The 14,012-nt window shown below is 38.5% G+C and overlaps 1 protein-coding gene across 4 annotated transcripts in view; it reads right to left on the minus strand.

Moving 5' to 3' along the window:
* Sgce (sarcoglycan epsilon) overlaps positions 1 to 14,012 on the minus strand; it is a 72,789-nt gene that overhangs the window by 19,342 nt on the left and 39,435 nt on the right. For all 4 annotated transcript variants that reach the window (XM_031381115.1, XM_031381116.1, XM_031381119.1 and 1 more), the window contains exons 5-6: positions 13,574 to 13,772; positions 608 to 770 (exon numbers count right to left, since the gene is read on the minus strand). In XM_031381115.1, the coding sequence (XP_031236975.1) occupies positions 608 to 770; positions 13,574 to 13,772 (362 nt within the window). The remainder of the gene's footprint in view (positions 1 to 607; positions 771 to 13,573; positions 13,773 to 14,012) is intronic.

Raw genomic sequence — 14,012 nt, forward strand, 5'->3', positions numbered from 1 at the left:
AGCCTTCAAATTCAAGACATGTTTGTATGTTTGTAAAAGAATAAATTTTATCAATAAAACAAGTTTAGGGTAGTTTAAAAGGAACTTCGAGAGTTGATATATTTATTTTTAAGGCTGTAGGCATTCTCCCTTAGAGTTGTCCCTTGTCTGCTGAGCTCTGTCATTTGAATTTGTAGAGCACTGGATCACAGCAGAACACAGCTTTATCTGTACCGCCATTGTGCTCTGTTCTTTCCCTCTAAAAGTGAGCTGGTGGCAGCATGTTTAAGGAGACCTTCTGCACAAACCACACTGGCTCCCTAGTGTCTGCTGCATTAACAGCATCCTGGATATCCAAAGGTTTCATCTGGACCACCCACCAAGCTAATCCAGCCTCAGCAACTAATCAAGTATAGAGTACCAAGGTGGCAAGACTCTCCCTTAAATGGATGTACCATCATCTAATTTGCCAAATCCTTCAAGTCAAGGAAGTCCACACAGTTGACAAAGAAAACCTAGGATTGATTTCCAACAGCAATTTGGGTTCCAGTCAAATGGTATGTCCACACACATCATTGCTAATTACATTTGCAAAAGCAACGTTTAAAAAAAAAAAAAAAGAACTCACCAGTGAAATCTTGCACCAGTCGATGTAGAACTGAGTTCGGAACTTTTTGTCGCATGTTATCACAGGCTCCATTTCTTGACTGCACCTTAACTGATTCTGTGGATTTTCAACTTCTCGTAAACAAGAAGAAAATGCAACGTCGGCACCAACCATGACATAGACACTGCAAAAATATGAGACTCTCAAGTTATCCTTTAGCAAAATTGAAAACACTGGGGAAAAAAACAATTTACCCCTGAAAGCAGGATTTATCCTTTTGAATTGAGGGATTAACTAGAATCATCTCTGAGATAGGAGCCTAGGCTTTCAAAGCAGTGATTCATGTGGGGCCTTCTGTTGTCCATTCTTGTGTTCAACCAATATTTACTGAGTGCTTAGGTATACTGGCAGTCTTTCCATCCTATGCGAAGCTCTTGAACTTATGTTTCATGCATTCACTGAATTCAAACCAGCTCAGTGCTATATGTCCTGATCATTGTATTTGGTAGACTACCTACATTAAGATTCTCCTTCAGATAAATTTGTTAAGTAAATAACCCTAACCCTAAAATAATAGTTGTGAGTAATGGCTCTTCAGTTGACTTTTCTCGTAATGCAATTATGACATTACAGCCTCGAGGAGCCAAGCTCTCTGTAGAAGTCATTATTGTACTGGACATCTCTGTCAAGACTCCCAGCACACAGACCCCTCTGTGTTTGGTTTCATTTCAGAACTCTTCTCTTCAGCTAGGAAGTTAATGTAAGAGAAAATTATTGTTTGTTCATGAAGAATGAAGCAAAACATGTTTTCTTGAAAACTACCCCGAGCATTGTGGGGAAAGAATTCTCCTGAGTTGAGAAACAAGATTTCACAATTAAACAGACCACAGTGGCAGCTGCGACAGGAGTGGTCTCAGGGAATCTCGATAAAATAGGGGTCTTATCAACTTTCCAGAGAAAAGGGGAAAACAAAGAAATTATCTAAATTACTATAATTTCTGTCCTTAAAAGATAGGAATTAGCTATTTATAACGTGTGGCCAGCCTACCGAGGATCCAGCTGTCTTTGAGAAATATCTCAGATGCCAATCTGGAGACTCACAAACGTTTAAGAAAAACAAAAGGTCAAAAAAGAAAATTTTCCAGTAAATGAAACAACTTTGGAAGAAGCATGATCAAAGTTTGCAAATGGACTCAAAGCTACAACACAAAGCTAGTATATACTGCATGGAAGTTAGACATAGAAATCAATGAAATACAGCCAAAAACCTAGAAGTCAACTCTAATATTTACTAAGTGGATTATTGTCACGAGGGATTCTGATGGAAGATAAGTAGTATTTGCAATTAATGGTCTTAGAACAATTAGGAATACATGTGAAACTGTAAAAAAAAAAAAAAATTAAATCCCACCACCACCATCTCAGGCCACAAATACAAAATCAACATCAAAACTGATCAAAGACAGAATCTAGTTTTGTACCTAACTAACACAGTAGAAGACTGGCAATCACCACCATAGCCTAATGAAACACAACAAACAGTAAACTGTAAAAAGAACAATTTAGGCCCTCGAGACAAATAAGCCTTAGAATAAACTAACGCCCCAGGAATAGGACAGAACAAGAGTGGAAAAATGGAGAATCACAACCTCCTAGAAGAGCATTTTACAAGCCACAGTCTCTGAGGGGACCCTTGAGATTCTGGAACAGGAAACCTGAGCTAGAGTTATGGTATTGCCTGAGAGTCACACACTCCAGAGCAGTCTGGTCATGGAGGACCCTGAACTTATTAGGCGTTCTCACTGGCGACCTGGCTCAGCTTCTTTGGGAAACACAAGGAGCTCCTGTCGTTGGCAGGAAAAGAGGGAAAACAATTCTGGTCTTAAAAAGGCCTACCTACGGGAGAAACTAAACAGGGGCTCAATGCTGGGATTAGTGTAAGAGTCCAGCAGATCTGGGAGAGAGACAATTAAGTCCATGACTTAATTGTCAACTGCTAATTACAACTGTCAATGGCCTACTGTCAATTACCAAGAAGACTCTCAGCCCCAAGGCACAGCTCACTTAAGCCTGAGACCTACACCCAGAGCTGGAGAAACTCCCGCAGTCCATTGAACTACTCAACAGTTCCTTTTAGCATCGGTCCAGTGGAAAATAAAAATAAATAAATAAATAAACGGAGGCAAACATCACAGCATGAAAAACACAGAACAGCCTCTGATGAGACCCAACAACACTTGTCAATGTAACCCAAGTTCCAACACAAATCTTAAAGAATACTTTTTAAAATATTTTGAGATAAATAAAAAGAATGCCGTTAAGTTTTCAAAAGTTTAGGGCAACAGCCAAGGCAGTTCTTCGAGGAAAATCTATAGTGCTGAGAAAAGAGAAAGATTTAGAATCAATCACATAAACTTCTACTTTAGGAGATTTCATGGAGACAAACAGATAATCAGGGAATACTAAAACCATCTTCATATCCAAAATTTGATTGCACAGATGAAACTGAACAAGTACAAAGGAGATCCATCTTCCATACTAGTAAAAGAAAGAAAGAAAGGAAGAAAGAGAGAAAGGAAAAGAAAAGAAAAAACAAATACCTTGTGTAGACCTACAATCCAGAAAGAAAGCTGACCAGTAATTAGCCCTCAGTGGCAAACAGCAGAATCACATACTGAGCTTCCCCACACATTTAATAAAATAAAGCTAGTTTGAGGCAATACAGAATACAGAAGCCAAGAGGGCATTTTCTAGATTGCTTATTCTCTAACACTTGCCAGGCTGAGGCAGGCAGACCAGAACTGCACTCACTAGGTTGCAAGTTCTAGAGTGTATTTAAAATCCAAACAAAATGAAAACCAAACAAAGTAATAACCAGCAAATTGCACTCAAAATGTTTGAAGAAAATTATAAAAGATGGCCATGTACAATCTATCCCAGTTATGAAAATAAAACTTAAATTATCACGTTAGTGAATTACACAAGGAATGATGTTATTAATAGATTGGGAAATATCATTTGACAAGATCAAACATTCACAAGTAATAAAGTCACTTATAAATTAAAAGTGGAGGGAGCTTCCTAATTTCAATATGGACCTTCTTTTAGAATTAAAATAGCTACTGTAAAACAGTAAAAACAAAACAAAACAAAAATAACCTCAGATGTTTCCCATTTCAACACTCTAGTGGAAAGTCTTGGTCAATGAAGTCAGAGACTTAAAATTATTTCAATGCATGCTGAGATGAAAGAAATAAAAATATTTTTGTTCAAGAATGGTTAAGATCCAAAATAGTGGACAAAATGCCTTTCAGAACCAATGATTCCTTATAGTAAGTTTACAGAATATAAAAGTATTCATTTTCCTACCAGCACAGACAAATCTTGAAACAAAAGCGGTATCCCATGGACATCAGGTATAACAGAAATAAACTAAATATAAAGTTTTTAAAAGTATAGTCAAACTATATATGAGAAAAACAAAATCCAATGAAAGAAATAAGAAAACAAAACTTAAGGGGAGAAATGTTGTCTTTATCAAGAAGAAGACTCAGTATTCTAAAAGTGATAGCTTTTTCCAAATTCATCTGTAATCTCAATGAAATGCCAAATCAAAGCCTGGTGATCTGTTCTGTGGATCTTGGCAAATGTTTCTTAAGCTCAAGGAGAGAGACAAAAAACTCCGAATATCAAACACCATTCTGAAACAGAAGCTCGAAGTCAGAGGACTGAAACTATCCCACTTGCTACAAAGCTATAGTAATTAAAGCAGGTAAGAGTGTGGAGGGACAGCCCTACATAAGCACCGTTAATTGATGTAACACGGGGACAAACAGACTGATGTAAAGTAATCTTTTCAACAGATGGTGCTGGAAAAAAGTGAATGTATACATTTTTTGAAAAAATCTACAACTGAGCCGCATGTACCTTGTATTCCTCACAAGGGTAACCTCAGAAGAAACAAGGCAAAGTACAAGTGCAAGAAAGTAACGCAGAGAAATACAAAGTGAATTTCTAAAACAAAGCATTAAGGGTGTAATTCATGAAATAAAAAAAAAAATTGATTAAAAAAAATAACAGGAGGAGGAGGAATTTAAATTTTCTCCCATACTAAACCACTTGTCAAGAAAGCTTTCCAGATCCTGGGTGGAAATATTTGCAAACCCCCTATATCACAAAAAGCTGTTATCAAACATAAACCAATAATAAAACGGAACTGATTTAAAAGTGTCCCAGGGCTGGGGGAGAGAGCTTACTTGGTAGAGTGCTTCCCTGGCATGCCTAAGTACTGGGTTCCATCTCTAGCACCTCATAAACCTGCTTTGGCAAGAGACATCTGTGAGCCCAGCATCCAGGAAGTGGGAACAAGAGAATCAGGAATTCAAAGCATTCCCAGCTAGAGAGTTCAAGACCAGTGTGAGACTGTCTCAAAATAAGGAAGAAAGGATGGACAGAAGGAGGGTAACAAAGAAAGGAATGAAGGAAGAAAGAAACAAAGAATAATATTTTAAAGACATACTTTTTTTAAAAGAGAAAAACCTTAATAGAGAACTGACCAAGATATAGAGAAAAAATAAAGCTGAAAAGGTGTCCCACATCACATATTATTAGGGGAAAATGACTGAAGCAGCACTGGGAGATCATAATGAATAAACACTGAATTACAAGTACAACCAGAACTTTCATGACTAGCTGGAGTAACAAACTACGATACAGCCAATTTAAAGGCAGCTTGAGTTTTTCTTACATCATTAAGTGTATTTTACTCTATGGCCCAGATCTTAGCAAAAAAAGCCAGCACTTAGATCCACATAAAAACTGGCACACATGTGAAGGAAGAATACAGACTCTGGATAATTGAACAGGTAACTGTGGTACATCCAGAAAATAAAATATTATTCAGCACACGCGTGAAAAGGAAGGAGCTATCAAGCAAAAGACACCGAAGTGCATGTTACTAAATGAAAGAATCCAGAAAGGGCGCATGCAGTATTGTACCAACTATCTGAGCCGTTGGACATGTCAGAGAACACTCGGGGAGAGGGTAAAAAGATGGCTGCTAGGGGAAGAGAAAGGAAAGATGAAGAGATGGAAGGCAGATGATTTTCAGGGCAGTGAAACTACTCTGTCTGATACACTAGAATTCATATATGTCATGTGCATTTGTCCAAACCTATAACCCTCATGTAAGCTATGGACTGTGGCTGAGGATGTCCTGTCCTGTCCACTCTGGCAAAAGATAATGAGAATTAGGGAAGCTGCAAATGTGTGGAAACAGTGGCACACTCAGCATCCTTCTCTTTAACGTTGCGGAGTTAAAATTCCTTCTCAAATCACTTTATTTAAAAATGCACGCTGTAACTTAAATGGAAGAGTTCAAACTGCTTACTCTAAGAAAAATGGGCATAAATCCTTATGGCCTTGGGTTAGTCAATGGTTTTTTTTTTTTTTTTTTTTAGCTTTGACATCAAAAGCTCCAGCAGTGACAGGAAAAAAAAAAATAGATAAGCTGAGCTTTATCAAAATTAAAACATTCCATGCTTCAAAGAGCAACAGCAAGAAAGTAAAGATAAGTTACAAAGGGGTTATTTACAAATCCCGAATCTGTTAAGTGACTTGCATCTAGAATATGCAAAGCACTCTCACATCGTAAAAAAAAAACAGCCCAGTTTAAAGAATGACCAAGGATCTGAACAGACATATCTCCAAAGAAGAGCTGCAAAAGAATTTTTTCTTTTGCATTGCACAAAAAAAAAAAAAAAAAAAAAAAAAGTATGGAAAAGATACTGAGCTTCTTTGGACACTGGTGAGAGAGACGTCAAATCCAAAGGAGATACCACTTAATTCCTGCAAGGATGATGGTAATCAGAAAGGAAGCTGAAAGCTGGGGCTGGGGAGCATGTAGAAGAAATCCCTTCTTGTCTATTGCTGGGAATGTGAAACAGCTCAAGGCTTTGGGAAGGCAGCTTAACAGTTCCTTAAGAGGTTGCATACAGGGTCACCAGATGACTTGGAAATTCTATTCCCAAGGATACGCCTAGGAGAAATGAAGATAGATCTCTATGCATAATGTATAGCTGATGTTCACAACAGTAGCATTTCTCATAGTAAAAAAGTGAAGATAACTCAAAGGCTTATCGATTGTCAATTTATGAATAAGCAAAAGACTACAGCTACATACCATTGTATCATTCACTAACCTGATAAGACAAAATGAAGTATTTTTTTCTACAATATGGATGCAACTTGAAACCATTGCATTAATGATGAAAAAGCCAGTTGCAACAACCACGTACTATACTATCTCATTTGTGTGGAACCCCCAAAGAAAGATAAAGGTGATGAAGCAGCCAAGTAGGCTAGAGCTTGCCAAGAAGTTAGGTCGTTGGTAATAAGTGGCTACTGATGTGTATGGGGGTGGGGTGGAGAGCTCTGCGATGCTGAAAGGACCTGACCTATAGTATAGTGATCATCTGTTCCGAATGTGGGAAGTAGGTCTTATATATATGAATTCTACCTTAATAAAGATGTTATTTGCTTAGGTTTTGAGACAGGACCACATTCTTACAATCTGGATTGGCTATAAACTCACTGTGTGGCTCAAACTCCCAGCAATCCTCTAGCCTCAACCACCCAAGTGTCAAGATCAAAGATGTGAGCCACTACTCCTGACTCAGTGCTATTGTAATTTAAGGTGAAATAAATGAAAAATGTAGTGTAAAAATTCAAAATGGTGTCAATGTAAGCATGATGCTCCAGCCACATTTGAGATGACAACTGTTTCAGAACTCACTGCACAAATCTCTTTGTTTTTTACATTAGGTCTTAAATTTCACATCAGGGACAATTTAAGCAGCAACAACTATATACCTTAGGGAGAATATGCAGTAAGTTAAAGATCAAAGTAAACAAGTTCAGGACAGAAGAAGATGTAAGAAGTCCCTGGGAAAGTTAAGTGCTCCATATATATTCTGTTTTTTAAAAGTCACTTCTTTTCAGCTTCACAAAACCAATTTCCATTTCCTTATTAACTGTCTGCCCAACACCATACATTTTTTTCTTGATAACTGCTAAGTATCTTCATAACCAGAGACGAATGTGTTTCTCACAACTGCTAAGAGCCCTCTTGCTCAAACATGACAGTGATTTGCATTTATAATTAGTAAGTTTTTAGATTAATTTAGCTAAAGTTAATATAAATAAGCATAAGAAGTTTTGGTACTTTGAAATGTTTTTCTCTTAAATTATAAAAGCAATATAGGAAACTTGGAATATAAAAACAGAATTCATTTATATTACCAAGATAACCATTTTCATTTTCCAATGTACCTTGCAGAATATTTTTCAAATGCATATGTTTTAACATAATTGCAATCATCTCTAAAATTTAATTTTGTATCCTGCTTCTCCACTTAATGCGTCATAAGCATTTTCCACATTGTACTCTTTGCAATTATGGTTTTATGGCAATATAATTTTTTAAGTGCACATGATTTATTCAGCAATTATTTCAGAGTTGGACATGCAGTTGCTTCTAATTTTTTGATGTTATAAATAAGATCGTAAAGCCTATCTCTGTGTATATTCCTTACTGTTGCTGTCTAAAAAGAGATGCCTAGAAGTGGAAACATTTTTATGGTCGTTACCACTGTGCCAAGTTACTTTCATCCCTACGAGGACAAGCCACAAACTCCTCAAACTTGATATGTTCCGAGCTGAGCTCATCTTCACCCCTCCCCACCTCCACCTGTTGCGCTTCCCACCTCCTTCTCCTAGTGATTGGCAACCCCAGATGCTCAAGCCTTGAACTCTTTGACTATCCTTCTTCTCTCACAGCTCAATCCATCATCAGTTGCTGACAGTTGCCCTGAAATAACTTGCAAACACAAGTGTCACCGCTACCGCTTGAGTTTGAATCACCACGAGCCAACCCCCATGTAGGGTACAAGGCAGTAAGCAGTCTGGTAATGGTTCTTAAACCTAGTCTCTGCCATTGTCCCCTGGAAGCTTACGTGCTGAGTAAAGAACTGAGCTGATGGACCCACAAACAGCATTTACCAGTTAAAATCACAGACTGCAAATGTGATGTTGAAGAGCAGTAGAAGACACTGGGCCTGTCTCGAAGGACAAGAGGTGCATTTGTTGCTTCTTTTGTAGCATGAACAACTCTGGACACATAGACTCTTTCTAATATATAATTTTGTATGAGAGCATAGCTAATAATATCAGCTCAATGCTGTATATGAAAAGTCTACATCTCTCATGATATTTTCCTTTTAGATATCTTTCGAACGTACAATTAAAATAAAACTCTTATCAAGTAAAACGAAGATAGTTGTTATCTTGAACCCAACTATATGTTTTCAAATGCACCTAAAATGTTGAAAAAAGCTCTGGATCAGTGGCTCTCAACCTTCCTAATGCTGTGACCCTTTAATATTGTTCCTCATGTTGTGGTGACCCCCAACCATAAAATTATTTCATTGCTTCCTCATAACTGTAATTTTGCTATTACTATGAATTGTAATGTAAATATTTGAGATGCAGGACATCTGATGTGTGACCTCCAATGGGGTCACAACATACATTTTGAGAACCACTGCTCTACGGGCCTATTAAAGTATAGTGTTTCAACATGCCAGGAGCTCCTGTATACTGGAGAAATCTCTTTATGTACAGTTTTTTTCCTTTGAGATAGGATAGGTTTGTTGAAGCATCTAAACATTTAGTGTAAGGAATCGGCAAACAGGAAAATAATTGTATTCAACACTGTTTTTCCTAGCAACAGCAGAGCAGTGATTACAATGAATATATGTTTTCTCCAGTTGTCCTACTCATGGGATACATTTGACTCTTGATCTTATGCTCAGAAGAGATGCAAACCAACTTGAGCATATATCCATGTGTGCTACATATCACCAAGGAATATGAGATCCTGGGAGATGTAGCAGCATCTCCTGTCTTGTCCCTTACCCCACTTCTTCCCTCTGCAAACAACTGTAATTAATTTTAAAATAAGATGTAAAATTAGAGATTTATAAACCACTCACAAGATATATAACCAAATAACTACAAAAAGCCCAGAATTAAAAAAAAAAAAGACATACAATAGGATTAAAAATTCCATTTAACCTTGAGCTTTGAGTTTGCAGTGAATTTCCTCATATCAATTAACATAGTAAATGACAAAAACAACATAACTTTCTTACTACTCAAAGGAGAAGTGCAGTTAGCTCTTAGATCCTGACAATAGGCTAGCTCTGAATTCTGTGAGAATCAGTACAGAGTAAAGGAAGACCAAGAGAAGGAGGGAAGGAGTAGACATGCTGGGTGGATCTAGATGGCCCAGGATCCACATGTGATGCTCCCGAGCCACCTGAAATCTGCAGAGCTCTCTCTACTCCTAAACTCTGCCTCGCTTCACTCCACACTCCATGATAAGCCTAACACAGAAACTTTCCTGTCAACCATTTTCTCCAGTGATCCCTTTGTTTCAGGACAATGCCCACCCAACTTTCAGAGAATATAGTCCAGCTGTTGGTAGCTTCTAGCACAACTGTCACAATGTTAGGCAGAGACCCATGAATCCTAGGGCTCCATGTCCGCACGCACGCACACATGAACATAAGTATGCACAGAGAAGGTTAAAGATGAGGGCAATTTCAGAGCTGAGCACCTTGGTTCGGCATCATGACTTTCCAAGAGCATAGTATGTGGCAGCACCCACTTATAGTCCTCAACTGCTCACTGCGGCTTTTGATATAGGCAAACCTCAGCCAGTTAGATAGAGTATTTTATGAAATGGCCCAGAGAATAAACGAGGACAGTTTTTCTGCCACTGATTGAGGCTAGATCTGCACGCTTTGGTCACCAGAGGAAATAGGTTTGACAATCTCCTATGAAAAGCGAGCATCGTCTTTAATCCTCACACCCCATCATTCCCTTCTTAGTCGCCATTTACACCACATCACTCAGCCGTGGTTGGTAGTTACAATATGAAACTAACATGAAATATGACCCTGCTCTTCTTTCCACCAGCTTTATCCCAGGCTAAATACATTTAGGAGTTCTTAGCCCTTGGCTCTATGTCAGGAGCAAAAGCAGCACCAAGTCCACACACAGTTGCCTTGGGGTTACGAGGCTGGCAAGTGAAAATTAATCTTTTCGGAGGGCTCAGCCTTCCTTTGCAGAAGCTTACTCACTTTGAAGTAAATCTTTATAATTGTTTTCTGTTTGATTTAAAAGAAGTTTGAAAGCTGTCAGTGAGTTCTGTAGAGATGCAAAAATGCTCATCATGAAGGAGGAGCCGGGATGCTGCCCAATGGGCTTGGGTGCCGGGAATTTAATAGCACTTTGGGCTGTACATGGGCATAAAAGAGTCTTCTACTATGAACAACTCTAAGCCACCTGTTGGCTATGTCACTACGTATACCTAGCACAGAAAAGTAATATGTCATCAGTAGATTTGCTCTGCCATGAGCAAAACCAAATATTTTTATAAGGATCCTTATTTTTTTTTCTTTAAATCTTGGAGCACGATTTATATTAAGTATTAGGAGAACATATTCATTAGTTTCTTAATTACTATTACCAAGGCATACACATTATTTTTTTTAAATAAGATTATAGAAAAGCAATATTTGAAATTCCTTAGCTAAATCAGTCCTTCCCTGTTTATATTTTCAATATTTTATCTTGAATATATTTAGAGCTCGTGATTTGTTTTAAAGGTGAAAGCAAAAAGTATATTAAGTGAATTACATATACATACTATATATCATCTAAAATGTATTAAGTGTATTATGCATGCACAATATACATCATTTAAAAGAGTATCAATTGAATTACATATATACGGTATATACCATTAAAAAGAAAGCCATAGCACTGAAAAAAATGTGGGATTTACTTGTAATAAGGCAATGTGGGTAAAGAGACTTGGTTATCACAACTTTATATAACAACTAAAGAAAATGTACAAAACCATTCCTAGGGACACACTTTTCTCCTGCAATTATAACTCAAGTAGGACCTTATTTCCCCAGGGCTTGCCTGGAGATACTAGATGAACAGATCTGGCATTGGGTACAATTTATAGAAACACTATTTTAAAAAGACGTCTCCTAGGCATACTTTGCAAAGGTTAAGGCTTAACATTAAATTAAAGCTCATGGAAAGCATTTCAAGTTGGGCAGGGATCTGAGACAAGAGTCTAAATAAATGCCACAGGGAGGGCTCTCTCAAATAGCTGACAGGGTAGAAGGCCCACAAGCAGGTGCTGCAGACAGCTAGCTAACGACTGGACTCTCAGCAAGGACTTGAAGGGCCAAGATTCTGTTCTTAATTTAGAGTCACATGCTCAGGCCCAGCTCAAATACTCAAAATCTCTAGAGGGTATCCAAGGCCAGAAATCTATCTATCATGTACATTTTAAAGAATACTTTACCAGTCATTCTCAGGCTGGGCCTAGTTGGAAAGTTCTGCTTCAGGTTGGTGTTCAGGTTAGGGAGATGTTGAACAGAATTAAGTTGAGCTCACATCTTAACATGAGGGTGTGCTTTACTGACTGGGGAAAGGGTGAGCCCAGAAAAGACACAGTGATCAGTGCTGGTGCTCATACTGTTGCTTCTAAATGCTCTCTGCTGTTGTTTTAGCAATCATCTTGGAACGTGTTAAAGGGAACTGTTGAAAAAGGGGTGTATATTGGGAGTGTTTTCAGGGGACCCTTCTGCTCATCCTTTTCCACGGTTATGCTTTTTAATTTACTCGGTGAGAAAGAGCTCCACACTGTAACTCTACAGTGAAAATTTAAGCTCTAGAGTTAAGTTTCATATAGAGAGCCAACCAGCACTTAGACAAGAGATAAGCCCGCCACTTTGCTCAAAGCTCTACGTGTGCTTGGCTGACCTCAAAACCCATTGCTATACCATTCAAGATAAAACTTAATTCTGAAATGTTAAGTTGAACTTCACAGACCACTGCCTTCCTCCACCTTTCTCCTGCCTACCGTCTCAGACTTTCATTTATGTGTATTCGGGATCATTTCTGTTATTTCCAAACAAGTTCTCCATTAAGCTGCCCTGAAATCTGATTCTTATGAATCCAGTTATCCTGGTTAATTCTAGATATCACCTGTAAAGAAGTGTTACCAGGATTATGGGAGAAGGGAGAGTTAGGAGGGGAGTATGTGGAGCAAACGGTGATTTATTCCACAGACTGCACTTTCACAGGATTGAGTGTGAAGCAATTCTCCATCAACCTACAGATAAGAAAGTAGAGATGGAAGTTTGGCGTAATACTGACATAAGTGCTTTCAATTCTCCCAATGGGAGTGTTTTTACTTACACAGGTCACACTCTGGCATGGCATGAACGTTGACACATCCATTTCAAATGCACTGTCTCGTTTAAGTTCTTTTGGAAGCCTGAGAGAGAATGTCAGCTCCAGTGGTTCAGAGAAGGAAGTTGAGGCATAGAGGGGTTCCACATTTGTGCAATGTCACCCAGCTTGTGAGTGACAAGGCCAAGCTTTTGGCTCCCATGTCACAGGCATGGGTTTCAAATGCACTTCGGCCATCAGCCACGGACACATGGTGGAAAGAATGTGAAAGGCGAAGAAATAGTTTCCTAGAATAAAGCTCTGGCAGGCACTGAGTCCTACAGCTGATAACTGGGCATCAATTTCCTTTGAAATGCATGGCCCTAAATAATCAGCTTGTCTCCGAAGGTACAAAAGGCTTAGTGCTATAATTTATGGTGTCGGTTCTGATCTACAATTAGATTCACAGGATCCTGGTCCTGTGATTGAAGGAACTGTTGATACTATCTCTTTGTCAATATGGAAAATTGCTTATAAGTCCATATCTCCATAATATCTATTTCTTATTAAAAAGGAAAATGCAATAGGTTATCTTCCATCTATAATAAGTTTGATAAAGTCACCATACTTAAGAACCCACATTTAAGGAGGAGATAAAGGCTGTCTTACCCCTCCTTCATGTCGTTAATAGGAAGCGGCACTCTGCCACCCCTGTCCAGGGCTGACGTGATGTTTATAGCGTTGAGGCGCTCCGGCTGCCACACATTTTTTACAGCCCCAAGAAAGTCTCCAAGAACCTCGCTAGCCAACATTTCTTCCACATTCATATTTTTGATGAAGAATTCTGCTTGATATGGCAACGGGAATTCTAGTGTTGATGAAAAAACATACACATATCCGTAATGAAGCAGTCTGTCTTAAAGAGAACATTTTGAGATTTGTTGAATGCTTTCGTGGTCCTGGCAGGACACAGCAATTCAGAACAAGCAGATCTCCAGCCACATGGGTCCAGGTGCATGGATTCAACAAACCCCAAATCATCCTTAAAAAAATTATGTCTGAGTGGCGGTGCAGTGGTTTACACCTCTAATCCTAGTACTCAGGAGGC

The sequence above is a fragment of the Mastomys coucha genome, unplaced genomic scaffold (assembly GCF_008632895.1).
Source record: "Mastomys coucha isolate ucsf_1 unplaced genomic scaffold, UCSF_Mcou_1 pScaffold20, whole genome shotgun sequence".
In the NCBI taxonomy this organism is placed as follows: Eukaryota; Metazoa; Chordata; class Mammalia; order Rodentia; family Muridae; genus Mastomys; species Mastomys coucha.